Source organism: Melanotaenia boesemani, chromosome 13 (assembly GCF_017639745.1).
Source record: "Melanotaenia boesemani isolate fMelBoe1 chromosome 13, fMelBoe1.pri, whole genome shotgun sequence".
In the NCBI taxonomy this organism is placed as follows: Eukaryota; Metazoa; Chordata; class Actinopteri; order Atheriniformes; family Melanotaeniidae; genus Melanotaenia; species Melanotaenia boesemani.
Genome location: NC_055694.1, coordinates 7,531,808 through 7,553,753, shown reverse-complemented (window position 1 = coordinate 7,553,753; position 21,946 = coordinate 7,531,808). Strand labels below are relative to the sequence as shown.

At 38.8% G+C, this 21,946-nt stretch overlaps 1 protein-coding gene across 4 annotated transcripts in view; it reads right to left on the bottom strand.

The window, feature by feature from the left end:
- Positions 1-21,872, bottom strand: part of LOC121651250 (membrane-associated guanylate kinase, WW and PDZ domain-containing protein 3) — a 46,188-nt gene extending 24,316 nt beyond the window's left edge. For 2 of the 4 annotated variants that reach the window (XM_042003273.1, XM_042003274.1), the window contains exons 1-3: positions 21,062-21,339; positions 5,781-6,070; positions 2,667-2,783 (exon numbers count right to left, since the gene is read on the bottom strand). In XM_042003273.1, the coding sequence (XP_041859207.1) occupies positions 2,667-2,783; positions 5,781-6,070; positions 21,062-21,144 (490 nt within the window). In that variant the 5' untranslated portion in view covers positions 21,145-21,339. Of the gene's footprint in view, positions 1-2,666; positions 2,784-5,780; positions 6,071-21,061; positions 21,340-21,581 lie in introns of those variants that run through there. The other 2 variants (XM_042003272.1, XM_042003271.1) reach the window with 2 other exon arrangements.
- Positions 21,873-21,946: the final 74 nt, after the last annotated feature.

Here is a 21,946-nt window from a genome sequence, read left to right as displayed (position 1 = left end):
ATATGACATGTCAGCAGGGAGACAGAATGGATTATTGACATCTTCTTCTTCCCTGCCTGTCCCTGTAGGCGCAGTACACTGATCCCCTGGAACACGGGTGAGGGAAGGATTGAAGAGGTAATTACACAGAACTCTGTATCAACACCCAGAGAGAGCTGTCTGTCAAAATCACTTCACACAAACAGCAAACAATGAATCCTACAGCTGAAAAGGGCACGGACAGTTTGCCTGACAAGCTGGAGCAAGCATATTAGAATAACTAAATAATGATGTTTCTTATCTCTGACTCAACATGAAGACAGTTAGAAGTCTTTTATGGAGATGGAGAGGCAGCAAGCCTTGAAACCATGACTTTGGCTCTTAATCATCCAAGGACACAATGACAAGCGTTTAGTTGGATGGTACAAAAAAAATGAATGGGAAAGTTGAAGAGGTTAATGTGAGATGAGCAAACCATGCTCACAGACCAAAAAAGTATCAAATGAAGAGACAAAAAGAGGTCATTCACATCCTCAAAAAAAGAGAAAGCTAGCTTACATAAAATGGTTCTCTGTAAAAGGAGCAAATGAAGAGAATACTGTTGTGTATCTGCTTTCCAGGACTACACTGTATGCATCCTGTCTGCCTCAGTATTAGCAGACAAGTCCATTAGACTGCAGTCACCCCCTCCTTCGCATTGGCACTGATAGACATTTGCTTTTAATTTAATTCCTCCCCTTTAGATTATTGATACGATAGCCTGCCTTTACTTAATTCTGTCATTCATTTCCATTTTTATGCACTGCCCTCCTGACTGAGCCTTTGTAATGTTATTTCTTGCATCAGTACCAACCTCACTATCACAGAATATTGTCTCATCAAAAAGGATTCGAGGATTAAAACACACTCTAAATAGCACAGCACTAACTACAAAGCCACATTTTCACAGAAAGAAATAGCATTTAAACAAACAAACAAACCATTTAAGCAAAGAAAAAGCTACTTTGCCTTGCTTGAAACAATTTGCTTCCTGTATGAAAAAACTATCCTAATAACTTACACCAAAGCTAATTAATCATAATGATAAGTCATTCAAAGTTTGAATAATGTACAGAATGGCAAGAAATAGGACAAAGATTCAAGAAAGAGAGCAGGAAGAACATACTTATGGTCCTGAAGGGGGCCACAATGAGCCACTAATAAAAACTCCTCAGCTTTATGTTCCTGTTAAACACAGCTGCATCCTTGAGGGAAAACAATAAAATTGGACAAAAAAAAAAAAAAAAAGAAAATCTTCTATAGTCTGAAGCGAGAAGTGATGATTTCAAGTACCGTCTTAGGATCAGGCTAGCATGCGTGTGCCGGTATCAGCATGAGAACAACAGCATCTTACTGTGTCATCTTTAGGAGATCAGGGGATTACCCACCAAGAGACTGAGTGAGCCTGCCTTGTTGTCATTCTTACTAAATTAAAGCACCCAGAGATGGAAGGAAGTCCATCTCATTCTGATTACAAAGAGCGGAGAGCACCAATGTTAATTTGTACAGCAGTCCCCAAGCCACAGCCTGGCTAGATGCTTGGCTAAGTAATGAGAAAGCTTAAAATGGCTAAAATTGCAATTATACTTTAATGTGATGTCCTGGGAGAAGAAGCTTTAGCTCTCTTACAGCATCTTGTGAGCTTTGAACTGTTCTTTGTTCTGTCAGGGAGTTTGCTGGGTGGTGTAGTGGCCGGCTGTGCTATATGACCTACTTCCTGGACTAAAGGAGAGATTAGCAACAACTCCACACACCCACGACAAGGTTAAGTCTATACACACACACAAATGCAAACAAACACACGCACAAGGTGGACTGTGACCTCTGTGCCACCTCCCGCACAGGTAAAATTAGAATGCAAAACAAGCTGGGAAATTGCAACAAAAACACAGGTGTTATCAGAGAGTGCTCATCTGTGATATCCCCTAGCTGTTTCCAGTGACGTCACGATGTAGGGGATTAAGATAGCAACAGATGTATAACTACTAGCTGCCTTTGGCTGCCACTGTGCTTGGTTTTATTCATTATAATCTAAATTAAAGTGCCTGTGCAGCCTAAAAAAAGATCCTGTTACATACAACTACATCACATTTACCATCTTCACACCAACCCCAACAAACATCCTGGAGCCCTGCAGGGTGGATTAAAAATGGCAGGCAGCTACACACAATAAATGATAATAAATGACTTTTTTGCTTATATCCAATCTGATACATAGTTGTTTTCTGTCTCGTAAAAAAATTATTTAAGATAATTTAGACGTTTAACTAACATCCTCACATGCCAGGTTTTTTCATTAGTTAATTAAGTCACCGAGCACAAGCATACAGTGACACCAGGAAGGGTGGGAAACAGTGATGTGTGCTTAAGTGCTAATTAACACCATAATATTCACAATACAGCAACAGGAGATATGTTGTCACAAAATTAATGAAGCTGGTCATGAACAAAATAGATATGCCCAGGTAATTTATTAGCATAAGCCTGGTGACAGTAAACATAATATTCACATTAGACATAAAATGCAGCGCACGTCATTAGCAGTGTAAGTGTATGCAAAGGAGACTTAAAGGGCATGAAGATAGGAAAGAAAATACATAAGTATACAACATATAGAGGGATAGATTAACATTATGAGATGTACTTACAAGGTACCGCTCGGAGGTAGAGGTTCTCTCTGATGACCTGCTGAAGTTGGCTGTCCACTGAGCCGGGTGTGAAGCACTTACTCAGATATAACCTGAGATCCTTGCACAATGTGGTGCCTGAGGGGAGGGCAAACAAAACAAGAATAGCATGGAGAGGGTGAAGCAGAAGAAAAAAGAGAGGAAGAAAGATAGATAGAAATCAGCTCAGTATGCTTTGTGATGATGCTTGTTCTGATGTGACTGAAGTAGGAGTCTGTACTCCTGTCAGGCTTAATTTACAGCCTAGACCCTCACATTCACACCTACTGATCCTTTTATTAAAATATACAGATCTTGACTGTGAAATGTTTTTTAAAATCCCTCATACATACATGTAGCATACTGAGGTTAATTGCTACAGACGCAAGAGCTGGAGCTGTCACCAAGAAAGGCAGAGTCGATCACCAGGGTTTAGTTTCCTCTCTGTGGTCTCTTAATATTTTCTCGAGTGCTTTACGGCCTCTGATGACAGGCCACTTGCTGTTATTGATGACCTGTGCGCTTCCTCCGCTTGTCACCCTGACAGACGAGCGCTCCATGCCTCCCCTGCAGTGCTGCCGCCTAGCTGTCTTCTCCCCCAACACCTCTGTACCACCACTGTCTGTTACAATAGCTCTACCCAGTAGCAGACTGAATTTGGTGTGTCAAAGAGCATAGCTTTGTTAGCAAAGGCAGTCAGCTGCATGTATGTATGTATGTATGTATGACTGGTCACATATGACTGCTGCCTGTAAAGGGAAATTAATCTAGGCTGATGCCTTTTGGGAAAATCATGAGCTTTTGTTTAGCATGTTACGAAACAGCAGTTGTTTTCTATCCTGTTACAGAGCAAAAGTCAGGCCTGAACGAATGAGTTTTACACAATTTGCAAACATAAGGATGAGCAATGGGAAAAAAAGAGCCTCTAAGGCTAAGCTGTCATAAAACCATCTTTAAACTTTTGAGTTTCATTTCTGTGGCATTGAAATTCTGTTTTTGTTCTTAGCATTAGTTCTAAAAACTCTAAAGTGCTTCCTGTCTCTGGAGAATGTAGTTTGGTATCCTATATTTGAAGGCTGGAGAAGAGGGAGTTGTAGTAGTAGTAGAAGTGGGAGGAGGAGGTGTGCAACAGCAACCCAAAGCGTCAGCACATCCATCACTGTCCACACTACATGCAGTCAAGCTGCCCATAGGAGCGGGAGGGGGGGGGGGGGGGGGGGGGGGGGGGGGGGGGGGGGGGTGGTCACAGGAAGGCTTCAGGGCTGATAATGGATCTACCAGCAGCAGAGGGTCCAGGAGCAAAGGTCCCCATTTACACCCTTGCGGCCAAATCAGCTATCAATCTGGAAGCAAGGCCATCGGTAGCAGCAGCCAGGTGACACTCCAGTGACATATTGCCCCTCTCAGAGCCAACAAAGATATCCGTTTCCCGAGCCCCTTGTTCACAACATCAAGGCCTCTTGCGGGTGACAGAAAACTGTATCGCTACATTCTTGTCATGTGTCATCAGTATTTTTGAACTCCTACCCTCATGTTGAACAGCCGTCTTGACACACGCAGAGTAATTGACAAGTTGAAATCAGTGAGAGGATGCCACAAGCTGCAGATTTGGCTTACGAGAGTCAAGGGAGGTTTACTGTGCAAGATTATAATAGATGACAGCTTAGACAGCAGTGTAACAGATTGTTTGGGTGTAGACTAATGAAGCATTTGCAGTGGTGACCAAAATAAAAAGCAACAAGTTAAACCATCTGAAGAGTTAGTGCATTGAGGTACATTAATGTAAAAAACAAGCAAAACATTATATATATTATGAAAAAATATATGATATTATATTATATTCTATATAAACATTATATACTCATATTTTATATGTATATATATATATATATATGTTTAAGTGTGTATATATATATATATATATATATATATATATATATATATATATGATCTCATAAGTCATTCTAATTGAAAATTTTCTAAAATGATTGAATTCATGAAAAATAAGTTAGCTTAAAAATAACTTAATGTATACAAATTATTATAATAATAATGCATAATAATGCATTTTATTTGTAAATTATAAATAGAGGACGATCTTGAAGGACAATCTCAAAGTGCTACAAAAAAATTTATTAAAATTAATTAAAAAGGCAACATAAACAAATAGAAAAAATCACATCAACACACAGGCAATAAAACAGTTTAAAAATGAAAATGTCTCTGAAAAAGGAAGGTTTTGATTCTCTTTTTTAAAAACTTTCCAGAGTCTGTGGGCCCTGAGGTTGTCAGGGTGAGCGTTCAATAAAAATGATGAGAATAATAAGAAACTGTCTCAAAATAAAGACTTGGATGGAATAAGATTAAGAATGAGAATAAGAAAAATCTTCTAGAAATAATCATTTTTTATTAGATAACAACGTGGAACCTTTCCTAAATAGCAATTAAAGGCTTTTTGCACACATATTCTATTTTCTTTGTACGTGTTTTTTAATCAGTCACATGACAAAAATAGTCATGCACAGAAAGGTGGCACAAAGATTACATTGTGTTTAATGAATCAATTATTTGTGGATTTTTGCATTATGAAGCAAAATGGAGGAAACTGCTGATAACGTAGCTGTGTAACGTAGCACTTCAGGGACCAGTCAGATTTCAAAAGGGGTTACTGTTCTCCAGGTCCTGCCCTTGGACCTGCCAATCAATTCCATGAATGCCGCTGTATTTACTTTTTTTTCCCATAAAGTTCTTAATGCCTGTGAATGATGACTTTTGTTTATATGGTAGCTCTGAGCAGTCAAACAACAGTGCTAGACTGATGCCAAAAAATGGAAAAGTCAAGTTAGATCCAAAAATTTAAATGTGAGGTGGACAACCAGAACTGATGTGTAAACATGATAAATGTAATATGACATCCTATAAAGTTATAAAACATGCAGCAATATGTGGTGAAAATTACCACACTGATGTGCAAAGGCCTTTTAGAATCTCAAAATAAAGAAACACGATCCATGTCTAACTTGATATTTTGAAAATAATCTCAAAACATCAGAAAACAATCTATGAGTGAAATTATGTTTGCAAGTTGAGTCATACCTGGTGACACAGTTTTGATACGGATGGGATGTGGGCAAGAGTTGAGGACTCCACGAACATCTCCTAATGTCATGCCTAGCACAGGTGTTCCCCCAACCTCTAGGATGATATCACCCACTGTGAGGACACCCACTGGAGCCGACGTGACAAAAGGAAACTCTCCATAATCTGCTCCTCCACCAATGGAGATGCCCAGTTCCCCCGAAGTGCCTAGCAAGGGGACAAAGCTGTCCTGCACCTTGGAACGCCAGTGCAGCTTCTTCACCGCTGTCTTAGACATGGCAAACGAACTGGGGAGGAAATAAAACAGGAAGGCAGGATGAGCAGGATGTGTGAGACAGAAAAAAGAGGGGGGGAAACTGTCAATTACATAATAATCAAGGGAAAGAATCTGTGACTATGTTTTTTAACCTTTGCTAGTTATCACCATCTACAGTCTGGGAAGCTGCAGTATTTCACATCAGAGGTGTAAAAGTCATGAATAATTCCAGCTTTATAGGTTAAGATATTCTGACTAAGAGGGTGGCAACTTGAAATTCAGGAATAGCCCCACATGGGAATTGTGCCTTTGTTTTCTGCAAACACATCACAGCACAGCAGCAACATGCTTGTCTTACCAACAGAATCAGAGGATTTCCCGCATGTTCATGCTGTAGGCTGGCATTATGTTATACATCACCACTCAGCAGAGGAGCTGGTGCACTTTCCAGCACATTTACAGTCACACGGGAAAACTGAGTTTGCATTTGATGATCAGGTATAAACAATATTTGATAGATAAACCAAATACTCTAAGCCCATGAGTTAAATACTTGAACTTTTTGTTCATATACAACGTATGATTTTATCACAAAAATAAAAATATTAAAGATATTTGGCAAATTCTAGCAAATTCTCCTATTTTCTGCTTTAACATTGGGTGTGATTGCATGTTTTCTGTACAAGCTACAGCTGGCTGCAGTTAAGGTGAGAAGTCTTAGGGCACAGTTGTGGAGGTTTAAAGCTGAAAATAATGTGTTTTGTTGCAATATGCTTCCTGAAGAGCAGCTGTGAGTGTGTGGGCTGTGGATGGGCCTGACACGGTGAAGATTTGTTTGAGTCGACCGTGATGTGACAGCTGTAATGCAAGAGAACAGACAATTCTCCTCTGACATGATCAGAGCAGCACTGTCACCTTAACATGCAGGAAGACTGAGACACACACGGCAAGATATCAGGATCAAAAAGAAAATAACATGTCAAATGAAAAAAAAAGCTTGTTAGTGAGGGTGCAATTTAACATTTTGGAGGAAAACAAGTGAGCAGAAGAGAAGATCAATGACACTTTTACACCTTTCACAGATATGCTGTGCTCCATATGTCTCAAGAGCTGGAGCTCGGGGGTGGAAAAGACATCATATCAGATTGGACCCTGATCCACTTAGAAGTCAGAAAACCAGCAAGATGTTCCCATTTCTGTTCTCACTAGGTTTGTCATTATTGGCAATAAGCTAATAAAAATGCATTCGCTCATAGTGGTTGAATAGTACTGTGTGTGACTAATGTAACAAGTATAATACAATAATATATATACATACATATATATATATATATATATGTATATATATATTAGAGCATCAAATTATTCAAATTTTTAATCAGATTAATCCGAGCTTACAAATGAATTAATCATAATAATCATAATTAATAATGATTAATCACCATTTCCGACTGTGCCTGAAATTAGCCAGTTTTTACTGCAAACCAATCAAACCAATGCTTACAAATATTTAGTGTTAACAGACCTTCCCTTGGGTAAACATCAGATGCCCAAGGGTCAGTAAATGCAACAAGTAATATAACTTCAAGTGACCAGTAAGCAAGTAAATTCTATTATGTTCTGCATCATCTCTGCCATGTTCTAGATCATGATGCAGAATTCATCCAGCATCATCTCACCAACTGTCTGCACATCACATGGTGATAATATCTGTCATAAAACCACCATATGTTGACTAAAGAAGTTAAACAGCTGATATTAATGAAGAAACTCCAATAAAAACTGATGATCAGGCTAAAAACACAAAGGTTTTGTGCCCCCTTTTCCTGGCCAGTGCTCCTGCCTGGCCCCCCATCAAAACTTTTCTGGACCCGCCCCTGAGTAGCTGTGCAAATCCTTTCTACACATGTCAGCTACTGTGTTTGAGAGGGGCCCAGCAAAAAACAATACTGTGTGGTAAATATGTGCTGGTGTGAACCATGAACCGCTAGTTTCCTCCTTCTCACCTGAATCATAACACTACAAGAGACGGTACTAGTGACAGAAAAGCTAATCAGCTGATGACCGTCAGGCATCATGATTCACGGAACAACAGGAGACGGAGAGGAAGAGCAGACACAGAGAAGACCAGAGAGCCACTAGACCAGCCACGTTTGTGCACAACGCAGGAAAAGAAAAGAAAAAAAAAAGTGAGGGAGTGAACCCTCTCAACGGAAAAAGTGTGTGTGTGTTAAAACACCATCATCCTCCACGAGCGCGACGTTCCATCAATGTTCGTTTTTTTCTCTAATCCATCCATAAAGTCATCAGGCTCATCTTTTCCATCTTGCCTCTAAACACCTCCATGTCCTGCCGTCATAACGGAGAAATGACGGATGTAGTAGCCTTGTTATGTCGTGCATGTGTTAATTGCTTTATTAACGCAATTAATTATATTAATTAGTTACTGTCGTTAACACATTATTTTTGACAGCCCTAATATATATATATATATATATATATATATATATATATTTATATATGTATATATATGTATATATATAGTTTGTTAGGAAAAAAAACAATTCCTTCTTGAGCATGTCTTACAACTGAATTTATGTTTGATATTTTTAGATATTTTCAATTTGCATCAATGCCATTGGCTCAGTGATCTTTAAATCGATGTACCAGCTTGATGTTTTATTATACAGCAATTATTAATAGCAATTACAAACAACTTCACCGAGATGCAATCTTCTTAAATGAAATGTCAAAGTAAAATTTTTCAGTGATCCTAAACCTGATGGGATTAACATACCTAGAGTTCAGCATCACGCTTAAAGCCCCCTTTTAGGTACTCACGCCTAGTAGGCCTAATAAAACTGATTGAGAGAGTGGGAAGTGAGCAGGATATATCTAATCCGTTCCACTTGACTGACGATTCAACAGGCAGATCTGACAGATATACTCCTCTATCCACTCTCCTACAGCTCAACTAAAAAAGTTAATTCCCTGGTGCTTTATTTGAAGAGAGATGGACAAATAAGGAATGGGGGATGGGGGGTGTCGCAAGCTCAAACTGCTGTGAAAGCAGAACAATGTAACAATGAAATATGAATTGTTAGTGTTTTCTGTTCTGCACTCAGGGACCAATGAGAGAGGAGACAAAAAAGGAAAACGCAGAGGTCAAAAAGATCGAGAGACGCCGCACAGCCTGAGGTTGGCATAGGACTCACTCGTCTGACCTTGCAGGAGTGAACCTCAGGAAACGTGAGTAAAAAAAAAAAATAGAGAAACGGTTCAGGTTCAGGTTCTGCTATAACATCAGGATCCCAAAAACCAGACAACTTGCATTTTAGTCTCATATTACAGGGAACAGCTATCAGTGTTGTTCTAGCACATTTCTGTAAGACACGATCAAATAAATGTTGCTGTTTCTTTCATCTTGAAATTATGCTTTTCACGTCATCCTTGCCAAACAGTGCCCCCAGTCCTTCTCTCTGCCTACCCCACTGTGAAACCTTCTGCGGCAACACTGTCGACCTGCTTCCCCAAAGCCAGCCAGCCATCTGGCCACACACAACACAGAGAAACACTACAAGTGAGAGGAAAGTAACTTTAAACATTTAACATTAAACAACATAGTTCAATGTGCATCAATCTGGAATAATTTCTCTATAAGCCACTCGGGTCTTTGTGCTTTCTCTAAAGATTTGTCAGTAGTAAAGATTAAAATGCTAAAAATAAAACAACTGATAGGTTTGAAGTATTATCCATTTGGAAGTATGCAGTAAGACTGTGTGTCTCCATATTATGGATAGAGGCAGAGTGTGTCGCCTGAGATGTAACTGTTGTCTTGACCTCCCGCGTCTGATGGGGGTTTAATGAGGCACAGCCTGTCAGGTCCACAGACGCCTGGACTCTTCCCACCACAGACACACACCCCAACATCGCTTAGCTCTTGTCTCTGCTGGTTGGTGTTGATGCCACACACTGCCCCTGCACACTCATTTCAACCATATCCATTAAAAACACAGCACTAGGCTGTCATCAAGGCAGAGGAGGAATATTCTGCTAATCTCATTTTCATATTAGACATTCAGGCAATTCAGTGTATTATGGAGTTCAGTCTCTTTTAAAGTCAGCTTGTGTATGAACAAACTGAGCTGTCACATGGAATTTCTTTAATGGCATTACATGACATTTAACTGATGAGAGGGTAAGATGATGACTTCATATTCACTGACTCATGCTGCTTGAAATCAAAACAAGATTAAGAGTCCATAGTTCTGCTTCAGCTCCATGAAACTATACATAGTATACTTCCAATTTAATCTTAATTAGCTAAACATCAACACTGTGCTCATGATGACAAGGTGTCATTTAGCAGGTAATGTTTACTATTTTATTTAAAGTATGTTAAATTTAATCATTATCATTATAGTTATAGTTATTATTATAGTTTGTTGTTTTTGTGGTTGGATTGTAGTAAAGTTTCATAGTAATTCATGAAACCTAATCTATAGATATCTGGTTTTGCACATGACTTTTTTTTTCTTTTGTACATGAACATAGTAGAAAAAAAGGCACCAAATCCAGAGACTGTTAGCTACAAGTATGACACCCTGTTTACATCCACCCTAGAAATGTATGTCCCTAACTATAGACATCATGCCGTAACTTCATTTCACATGTAGTTCAGTCATGGTGAGCATTTTATGTGCCGTGTGATACAGTCCCGTAAAGCAAAATGCAGTTGTCACATGAGGCTCTGGGCTGGAACACAAAGTTGAGAAGCGCAGTTTCTCAGCATCAGGACACTGCAGGGCAACGTCGGACATCTGTGATGTGCACAATGAATGTCAGAGTACCATCAAAATGAGTCAGAAACACAGAGTTTAAGGTTAGAAACTTACATAGTGTTGCTTTAACTACATTTCCCATTTGTTCTCACAAATTGCCTGCCTTCACTTCACTTGGTCAGGTCAAGAAACCTAATACGTGTTCTTGGGGTTAAGAGCCATAAAACTACTGGGTTAGGGTTTGGAGAACAAATATTGAACCAAATTTCTACCACATCTTGAAATGTTCCATTTACTAGCTTACAGGGCCATAAGAATGTATTTAACAAGAAATCTAAGAAATAGTGGCTTTCCTGTAGGACAGCAGGTTTTTTTTTATATTAATTGTAGTAGTTATAATGAAAGTTGTTTAGCTAGTGATATAATCTACACTAGTAGTGACAGGCAAAATATTTTGAATGGGAATAAATCTTAAATATAATATCATCAATATATCATATGCCTGCCTTTTTCATTTTAACTTTTTATTTAGGTAAACAATGAAGTTTAACTATTTAATTTCTATTCAATTAATTTAGATGTAATTCAACATTACCAGGCAATAGATGTAAACTACCACAAATTGTTACAGTACACTGCTTATTAACAATAATAGCAGTAGCTGTAAAAATACTGACTATAGTTAAATAAAGACGATGGCTGTACAAGTCGCAGAAATACTAGCAGAAAAGATTCTTTATTGGCTGTAATAATGATGGAAGATGTATTAATATAATTCAATGTTAGAGTATGGGTTAAGTGCTGCTTGTAATAGAAGATATTTTGTCCATTATCAAGATAATCATTTGACTGACCTTAAAAACAAACAAGGGCCAGTCAGAGGAGAGGAGACATAACCTCCAGCATGCCTCACACACTTACAAAGGCAAAGCATGTGCTAGGGTTAAAGTAAAAGTCAGACTCTGTCTGTTCATATGAATAAAATATTTTTTGCTTCAGGACAACTTCATGATTTAGCAGCAGATTGGGCTGGTTCTCAGGATCCAGTCATTTCTCTCATCAGACCAGCTAATTCCACATGCCCTGCTTTACCATCTGCTGCGTCAGCTGGGGCACATTCAGCCCAGACATGTAATATCTAATAAAGTTTTACTTGAAACAAAACGTTTACATGTTTAACACCCAGGTGTGTTAAGCTAGCCCAGATGACTTGAAATAGATCCTCTGTGCCCAGTCCCTTTCCAGTATGGCAGGTTGATGCAAATGTTGTTACTGAGTAAAACCTCTGACAACCAACACTGTTACACAGCTTTCCCACAACACCTTTTTTTGACAGACTCTTCAAACTCTGTCAAAACAGATATGCTGACATGGTTTTTTGAATTTACATTAAATTCAGGCATCTATGTTTCTATTTAGTAAGTGGGGGGAATTCTAACTCTTAACCCCATGGAAGTTTATTATGTGGAAGATGAAGTCAAGCGGAAACTGAACATAGGGTTGACAGTTCTGGTAACAGAAAACAAGTCTGCTCCCTGGACTTGTGTTGCCTTTTTTTTTTTTTTACCTAACCTACCTTTGGCCAGTAAATCTTTTATTTTTTCCCATTTAAAACATTAAACTTGTGTTTAACTCTAAAAATCCCCTAGTATAACTCTGCCTGGGATGAGGCTCTAGTTTCACAATATGTGTCATCCAAAGGGATTTTAAACAAAAAGTCATTATTTTTCAAATACAGTTCCCATTACAAAAGGCGGCAGAATTCAGATGTAAAGATTTACATTCAACCAGTAAAATATCAATAATGCCTTCAAGTCTCCAAAACATTTCTAGCTTGAGAAACAAGCTAATATTACTTTAATTGAGGTCTTCAAAGTGCCATTAGATATTTTCATCCCTGCTGCTGATGATTCCTTGATTTAATTAAAAATAAAAAACACAACAAAACAAACAAAAAAAAAAAACAAGTATCACCCTTTGACTTCACCTTCTTGTCCAAAAAAGGTCACTTCTCACTTGTTTTTTACATACCCAAAAACTCAAGTGGTGACATTTCCCTCCCTGTAAGGCCAAACTGCAAGCATGGCTAAAAACTATATACACATTGCATAAATTACATAGTCAAAATTTGTAGAGAGGAGAACACAATATAGGAATTCAACAATATCTTACTCTATAAAAAGAATGCTCTATAGAGATTTTTGACCTTTAGGTCAGAAAAGAGCTGACCAACACATATCATGTTTCCCTGACTTCCTCTCTAGCAGCGACATGCTCTGAATCTTTACAGCTCCAAACACCAGCCTTCCCTGTAACTTCAAACCACAGCAATCTGTCAGTGGTAAAACACACATCCTCTTTGCTCGTGAGCTATTCTTGGAAATACTTTTTTTTAATTCCACACTATATTTCTTTATTCAGGGTGCATGCACCATATGCTTAGAGGCTATTATGACTCGGTGTGGAGTATAAACAGCTGCGCCACACAGAGTTCTCTGCTTAAAATGACTCTTTGCTCTAAATTGCAGGAACACTTGTGCTTGTTTTATCCAGAGAATTAAGTTAATTAACCACAATAATTAATTTTTCCATAAAAAAAGAGTCAAACTATTCTTTTAAGCTTATAGTCTTAACCAGTTTTACTTTTCAGCTGCTGCAATGTAATCATACCTTACAGTGCAGCAGTGGTCCTATGCAATTAAATTCTTTACAGTGATTAGTCTTAAAAAAGATGGAGCTATTTTACCCCTGGAAGCTTGTAGTCATGAGCAGAATATCTTTATCACAGGATAAATGAACTAAGCAGTTATTTCAGGTTGGATCTCCGGGGTGTTAATTTATTAAAGTTACAGAGATGAGCTTTGCCACGGAGCTCGATAATTCAAAGTCAACTTGAAGCAAGGATGCAAGGACAAGAGGGAATAGCTCTTGACACTTGGCCACAGGAATGTCTTGAAAGACCTTTAAAAAAAAGCGTGTAAGCAAAACACATCAATTAAGACAAATGAATAATTGAATTGCTCTATATAAATTAGCTCTGGCAAGGCTGGAAAATAACAACATCTTACCTTGTGTGATTTACTCAGGTCCGCAGTGCACACTTTTCCATTGAAACCATTTTCTTTGACCACACATCTGCTACCAGTATTTGTCATTTTCATTAGAGACTAGACAGTTAATCAGGATTTATTCTAAATTACACATTTTGGCACTTTATTTAAATGAGAATAAGCAGATAATGAAATTCTGTATGTTTCATAATTATTCTCCTGTAGTGTGCAATAAACTCATCACACTCTTAAATTCAAATTTAGTTCAGCTTAAGCCAAGATAGTCTAAATGTTTTTCCAAGATCTTTTCTATATCAAATAGCGAAGCTAATGAAGATTTTATCCACAGTGGTGCAGCAATGTCTTTACCTTTTCTACTGCCCACTATCAATAATACGAGTGAGGCTTTAAGGAGAAAGCACCGACTGTCACCTCCCGTAATTCTCCACATGTTCCTGATGTCTATCTAAATGCCGGCCCTCATCCACATCAAAGCCGTCTCCCAGCTTGGAGATCACTCGCTGACATAATCGGCTTTGACCACAGCAGAGTTTGTAAAATTTTAGTAAGCCTGACAAACTTTTAACACAATCAGCTTCTGCTGGGAACCGGTGCTCTAATCAAACCCTGCTTCCCTCAGTCTGATTGTGTAACTCCAAATGTTCATGTCATGGAATTGTTTTCTGCACTAAATGAAGAGTAGAATTGGTCTATTCTCATAAAAGCATCTGCTGGTTTGACATTGTACAGCCATGCTCGCTCTGTCGTTGACATTTGGTTTCCGCTCTGAATGAAGTCTGCAGTAATGAAATTAGCTGTTCAATTAGCTCAGCTAGAATGCACTTTGAATTCATGTAAGCTTATTTTGTATTTTATACATGCACACTGAGAGTTCGAGGCAGGGAATAGCTGTCTTAACTAAATGGAGATTTTGGTGGATATTGATGGACTGACTGTGTGTTCTGTCACTCTGAATGTGACCAGAATGCCTAAAGCTCCATTTGTCAGTCTTTTATTGAATGTTGGCAGTGAACAAACAATACCACTTGAGATTTATTTCTTTTCTTTCTGAGTCTTTATAAGTCATCCCAAAGTTACAGAGCAAAGGTTAGGTCTACTCATTAAATCAGACACTTATGTGTTTTGGCCTCTTGATGAGACCAAACAGCTAATTTGATCATGGGACATTTGGATCACTGAAGCTGTGAAATGATGTGTGGGTTTTTCATTATATTTCCTATTTTCTAGAGACAGAATACTGTTTTTTTTTTTTTTTTTCTTTTTTTTGAAGCTATGTCTCCGACAGTTTCCAACTCATCTTGCTATATTGTCAGCTCAGGTATTGATACATGTGCAGTACTGCGGAAAAATTCTTATTTCTTAATTTATTGCCAAGAAAACAGGAAACAGGTGCAGCAATTTACTAAAATGTGCAAATGGAAATGGAAATTCTAAGCCTAATCCCTCTTTGACAGGTTTTCTTGTGATTTCTTTAAGCAGTTTTCAGGAATAGTTCTCCAGGCCTCTTGCAGGTCTTTCCAAAGCTCATTTTTTGGATGTTGGCTGCCTTTTGTCTCATTCTCTGTCAAGATGATCCCACACTGCTTTAATAATGTTGAGGTCCTGGCTCTGGGGAGGATTTGTCACTCAGTAAGACCTGTTGCCTCTGATTTTCAGTCCATTCCTCGTGTCATTGGGCGTATCTCAGATTTTTCTCCTTGATTCCTTTCCTTAGGAATGGCTTCTTGGCAGCCACCCTTCCATAGAGACCATTTCTGATGAGGCTTCGGTGGACAGTAGACGGTCAAATGAAGGGTCAGATGCATCTCTCAGGTTCTGTGTCGGGTCTCTGATGGATTTCTTTCCTTTTTCTTAAGGACATCATTTTATACTACTGTTCTTCTGTTATAAATCATTCTTAGGCCTGTCACTTCTTCTTTTCTCTGCAAACATCCAGTTTCCTCAACATTTTGAAGACTCTCTATACACTGTGCTGAATTGTATCAAATTCTCAGCTAATGGCTTTTCTGTGAATTACCTTGTATTTTATCTTGTAAAATATTGCTCTATGTTTGTCAAACTGGGCTATTTTTCCCTGCAACTAAAGAAATGGGAGCAAAGTATGTGGTTTTGCAACAGGCTGCAGGTAAGAACGTACTTAAAGATCTATTTAAAACTGGTTCTTGGCTAAGTTGTGTTGACACAACACTGGTTCATGAGTTAGGAGCCTTTTTTAATGCATGAGGAAAATATAGGTCAGTGTTAATAACAAAACTAAAAAACACACATATTCCTCTGAAAACCTTCACTACAAGGACTGGTCTGAAAATGAGTGAAAAAGCAATCATTGTCCAAAGAAAAGACAATACCTAAAAAAGGACGAAAAACTATTAATCAAGGCCATTTTAAAAGACTGCAAGAAATACTACAAACCTTTCCTGTACTTAACAACACAAGACATAAAGTGCAGGGTAAACATTCCCACATTCACATGTAAAACAGGTGGAATTAAACAATATTTTAACATTTTCTTACAAAATTGCAGAAATAGTGATGCAACATTACACAAACAGTTATGGATATTCAGCTTTTGTTTGATGTCAGAATGCACCTTCAATGTACGATGTGTGGCCGAGAAGTGCAAAACACCTTTACATTTCAAAAAACTAATTTATTTCATGAAGCACATTTGCAAATTTGAAAACAAATTTACAAGATATTAAACATTTGTGTGCTCTTAAAGGTTAAGGTAATGTCCTAAATACCGGAAGTGATGTGGCGATGACCTCATCTTGTAGTTCAAACAAATCATTTGTAGTTCAGCTACACACAGGAAGTCTGTGGCGGTTCTTTACATTACATTACAGTCATTTAGCTGACGCTTTTATCCAAAGCAACTTAGAATGGTTAGGCAGTAGCGTTAAGAGTCTTGTCTAAGGACCCAACTGCAAGGTGTTAATATTCGTCCCCTGGGGGATTCGAACCCTGGTCTCCCACATGCGAGACTGATGCTCCTTGAGTGCAAGTACTGCACGGAACATGTTTCATGAAAACGTTCCAGAGACTGTACACAGGAAGAACAAAAAGTTGTAAACTGACTGGATACGACTCTACAAAAAGGAAAAAAAGAAACATTGTTCAGTTATCAAAACTTTCATGAAATACAAGACGATGTCGTCTCTGTCATTTCCAGTATTCAGAAGATCTCTTTACAATTTGTATTTTGTCTCTTGTAGATTTGTCTGAGTTTAATCTTTTGAACATTTGTTTTCTAAAATATAAATTTATTTTCAAAATGTAAATGCATTTTTTAACCTGATTTTGCTTTAGAAATTGTAAATGTGTTTTGCACTTCTCGGCCACTGCACTACTGCCTTTAAGTGAACCTGATTTGATATTCTCTAAACTTCTGAATACACATGCAACACTTTTCAATGTGTAAGTGCTTTTTGCACTTTCTCCTCCAATAAATGTTCTGGTTCAACAACAACAGCCCTCTTCATCATACTGTTCACATTTTGACATCATCAGACTAAGAAGACACCTAACACATGAAGAATTATTGAGACATTAATATTTTATGTTGCGGTATACCCATCACTGCTTTAAGCTTTTGTTTCAATAAATTATTTGAGATGAGGGAATTACCATGAGATGATTCCACTAAAATTTTCTAGTAATGATATTTCATTGTAGGATTAACTTTTTACATTTTCTGTCAATTAAACCTGAAAGTTAATTATCCCTAACTTTTTGTAGTGTATGTGACATACTAACAGGTCATTGTAAAGATTTTGTCAGCTAACATGAGAGAGAGTCTTCACTCAGTGCAGTGAGGATACGCAACAAAAAAGAAAAAAATGTGAAAATGCTTAATATTAAATAAATTTGAAATAAATAAAGAGCTCTGTGATTGTCCTAAAACTTTGCATTGAACTGGTTGAATATGGAGAGCTATAATTACTAAATGAGACAACACTCTGGCAGAAACCATTTGATCTGTGTTAGTCTGTTTTTTTTTGTTTTTTTTTTAACTATTTGGCTTCATTTTTAACATTTATCTTAAATATTATCAAAAAGTTGCTTTTTAAATATCAACCATTCAGACACATTATTTAAAAAGGTCCAGTGTGTAATAATTACCGATGGGCATGACGGTGGCCGTCAGTGGCCAAAATTCTTCCAGACATAAACATGTTTTCATCTGAGTGGAACCAGGAACCTCAGGTGCAGCAATGAGTGCAGTGAGTGTGTGTGTGAATGGTTGTTTGTCTCTGTCTGTGTTAGCCCTGTGATGGACTGGTGGCCAGTCCTGGGTGTACCCGCCTCTCACCTGTTAAAATGCTGGGATAGGCTCCAGCTTACCCATAATGGACTAAGCGGTATAGATAATAAATGAATAACAGTTAATTTAGTGAAGTATTTAGATACCAGTACAAACCTGCTTTTAATGATATATTAAACTTTCTGTCATTGATCTTAGATTTTACATACATGCCCCCCCCCCTCCTTTTTTTTTTTTACAAGTGATTTTTTTTTTAAGTGAGGGTCAGCCAAGTAAAGCACCTTAAATAAAGTGACTTTAAATTTATCCTGTAATAATAAACACACCAATGGAGCAGCAGACAGACAGAAAACATATAAGAGAATTCTGCCGGCATGAAGCGCACCATCATCTCACATCTACGTCCTGACCCCTCCCTTTGACGCTCAACATTTACACCAGACCGTGCAAACAACATGGGGTGTACTAAAACCTCTCTGATGCTCACTCACTTTCAAATCTAGGGCACGGGATTGCTCAACACAGAGCAGACAGCAGTGGCAGATTTAGAAATAAAAGATTAAATGCTTGTCGGCTGAGAAACACTAAATAAATAAATAAATAAATCTCCCTCTGTCACTTAATAAAGACTCTACATGGAAAGCTGAAAAGATAAAAAAAATTTTTTTAAAAATAATCATATGAACTTTTAAATTAAAAATTGTGAGATTTTATGAAACATTTGCAAAAAAAAAAAAAAAAAAGATTTCAACATTGAAGACATCCCTCATACACGCATGCATACACACACAAACACACCTGGCAGGATAACACCAGTTCAGTGATGTTTCCCCCTTGAGGGAACTGTATATTTAGAGTCCTGGGATCAAGGTCAAGGCAGGGGGCACATTATTGGGACGCGATGTGTTGTGTACACTGTGCTCTTCCCGAGGAACACCACTGTGACAACAGGTCCTCCTCTTCTGAATCCATTACACCCCTCACTGTGATCCCAGATTAGCTCTCGTCAGGAAGAGGGAGCAGTTTAATTAAACAGAGCAGATCAGCTCCTCAACAATCTGATGGATAAGAAAGGCAGAGAAGGACAAGCAGGGAGAAATTAGGAAAATTAAAAGAAGATACAGAAAACTGAGCAAGGAAAAAGGGAAGAGAATCAACAAAAGGGAAGCATGCAGTAACCTTATGAAGAAACGTCTGAAATCATAATAACAAAATGAATAATTCAGAAAGGGATGGAGGGAAGATTCACTTCTCTGTAATGAGCATTTTTGTGAGGTCGCAGTTTGGTAACCCAAGCAGGCCTTCAAGTGTGCGTGTCTGCCTTCAAGTGTGTGTTCAGGGAAAGAGAGATACTGCTGATTCAGTAGGGATGGGTGAAGGTGACCCTCGCCAGCTCCTGCTGCCTCCCTCACCACCTGATATTGATCCCCGTTGTCCAACTCAGATCTTACTCAAGGATACATTCATTGCCTTCTTGACATTTCATATATGGTAGTTAGTAAACTGTAAGTCCGCACACCATAATTGATTTGTTATTGATTTGCCACCCAAGTCAGAGTGAACCACTTCATATGCACAGCCCTGCCATCTTCAGTTGAATCTGTAAATGTGTATGAACTGCAGCCATAGATCTGGTATGGGCACATTATTTATTGTTGTTGTTGAAATTTCATCAGACTGCACACCAAGTGTTAAGAACTAAGAATAGAGCAGGCTACAACTGCAGAATTCAAATGCAGAAGCTGGGAGCAAAGGTTTGGACCACAGATGGGAGAATGTGCCTGCGTAGCCCTGCACTGTCAAGGGTAAACTACCTTCCACACACACACACACATACACACACACCTCACCTTAAAACAGGAGCATAAATATGCATGATACCGAAGGACGCAGGAGGTACATAATTAGACAATCAACAACTCCCAGATGACATGCATTACTACGACAGGGGGGAAATGCACCTCTTTTTATCCTCTCCTCTTGTTTGGAGTGAAAGGGGAGTTGTGCTTGCCAACATGCATTTCCACTTGGCTCAAACATGGGCTGAGAGCTGAAATCAGGAAGACAAGGAAAGCAGAATAAAACCCCAGAGTCCTCATGCTTAAAGTGCAAAACAGGATCTGAGCTCATGGATGGGACCATGAGAAAACAAACAGGTTAAAGAGTGGAGCTACATGAGGGACCATGTGTTGGCAATCAACCACCACATGCTTCTCCTTTTCCCAACAAATTAACGATTCGCATTTACAGCATCACCTTCAGTGCTCTGCAAATCCACAGAAATGCACACTTCTAAATCAGGTTCCAGCATCCATCACTCCCTAACAAGCTCCACATATCGAAATGGGACACACCCTAAACAAACAGCAACAGAACACAATCACACTTACAGAGTGCTGCAAGGCAATCATGCACGCTCCTAAGCACAGACACGCACACACACCTGGGTGTGAAGTACGGAATACGTTCCTGTCAGTCTATTATACAGCAAAATGGGTGCAGGTGTTCTAAACAAGAGCTTCTGTTTATGTTTCATCAAGGCAATTTCTCCAACAGGAGATTGAAATTGAAAAAAAAGGTATCCACAAACTTTCAACAGCTTTTCATGCCTTCATAGGGATAACACAACCACACATACACACACGGACATACACACAGCTGTTAAAGAAAAACTTCATCTGTTAGAAATGACACTCTTATCTCTGAGGTATCTCTGCTAATGCCAACCTCCACCTTCTTCACTACCACTAGTTTACATGCACACAAACACACACTGTACTGTCACCTCTCTCTCTCTGTCTCTCTCTCTTTCTCTGTCTCTCTCTCTCTGGCAAACACATGCATACTTGTATTACACACAACAGATTCTCAGATTTCTCATATTTAGGGAAAAATAAGCTACTGACCTGCCTTGCCGCTGACACACACACATTCTCTTCAAGCAGTTCAGCCTTTCAAAGAGGATCCGTTTGAACGCGTCTATATACATTGACCCGGCTGAGGTTAAACAATAAGCCAGCACTTTAATAAACAGGAGTTGCTCGGTTAAAAAAGCAGCATGTAGCCCGGCGGCGCCTGATAAATGCGGGAATGCAGCGATGAGGAGACTCTTTCACCGCAGCCAATCCGGGAGAAAGTCAGACACGATGTGCACGGCTGACGGGATATTTGGACACTAGTGATGCTCTGAGAGCTGTAGTGATCTTGTGGAGAGGGAGAGAGAGAGGGAGAGAGAGAAAATAACACACATACACACGCGCGCACAGACACTATCGGGCAAATCTGACGGCAGTCGTTCATAATTTTCCAGCAGTTCCTGCACTGCTGTGAGCTAAAGAGCGTGGAGGATAGATGCGTGTGGTCATCCCGTGCTATTCCAACTTGTGCAAAGTGTTTGGTCTGAACAATAAACTGACAATTTCTTACCCCCATGCTCGGCTTTCTCCGCGTCAGATCCTTTTCTCCTGGTCTCTTTGTGGGGTTGTCCAGGTATTTATGCAAATATATTGTTAGTCGATAAGACAATGATCCAATCAACAAAAACACAAATGTCGTTGTCATCGATTTGACCGAGTTAAGGTGTCATTGAGCTTCTGGCGCTGTGCTCAGGACGCGAAACATTAAATGAGGATGCAAAAATTAGACAAGATCTTCCTGACGAAAAGTGCAGTTAAGCCGAACTTAAAGCGGGAGGAAACAATGATGAATGGCAAGAACGAGAAGGTTATTTTGAGAAGTTCAGGAGCACAAAGGGGAGGGGAATAAAAGAGTTAAAAGTAACGCCCCCAAAC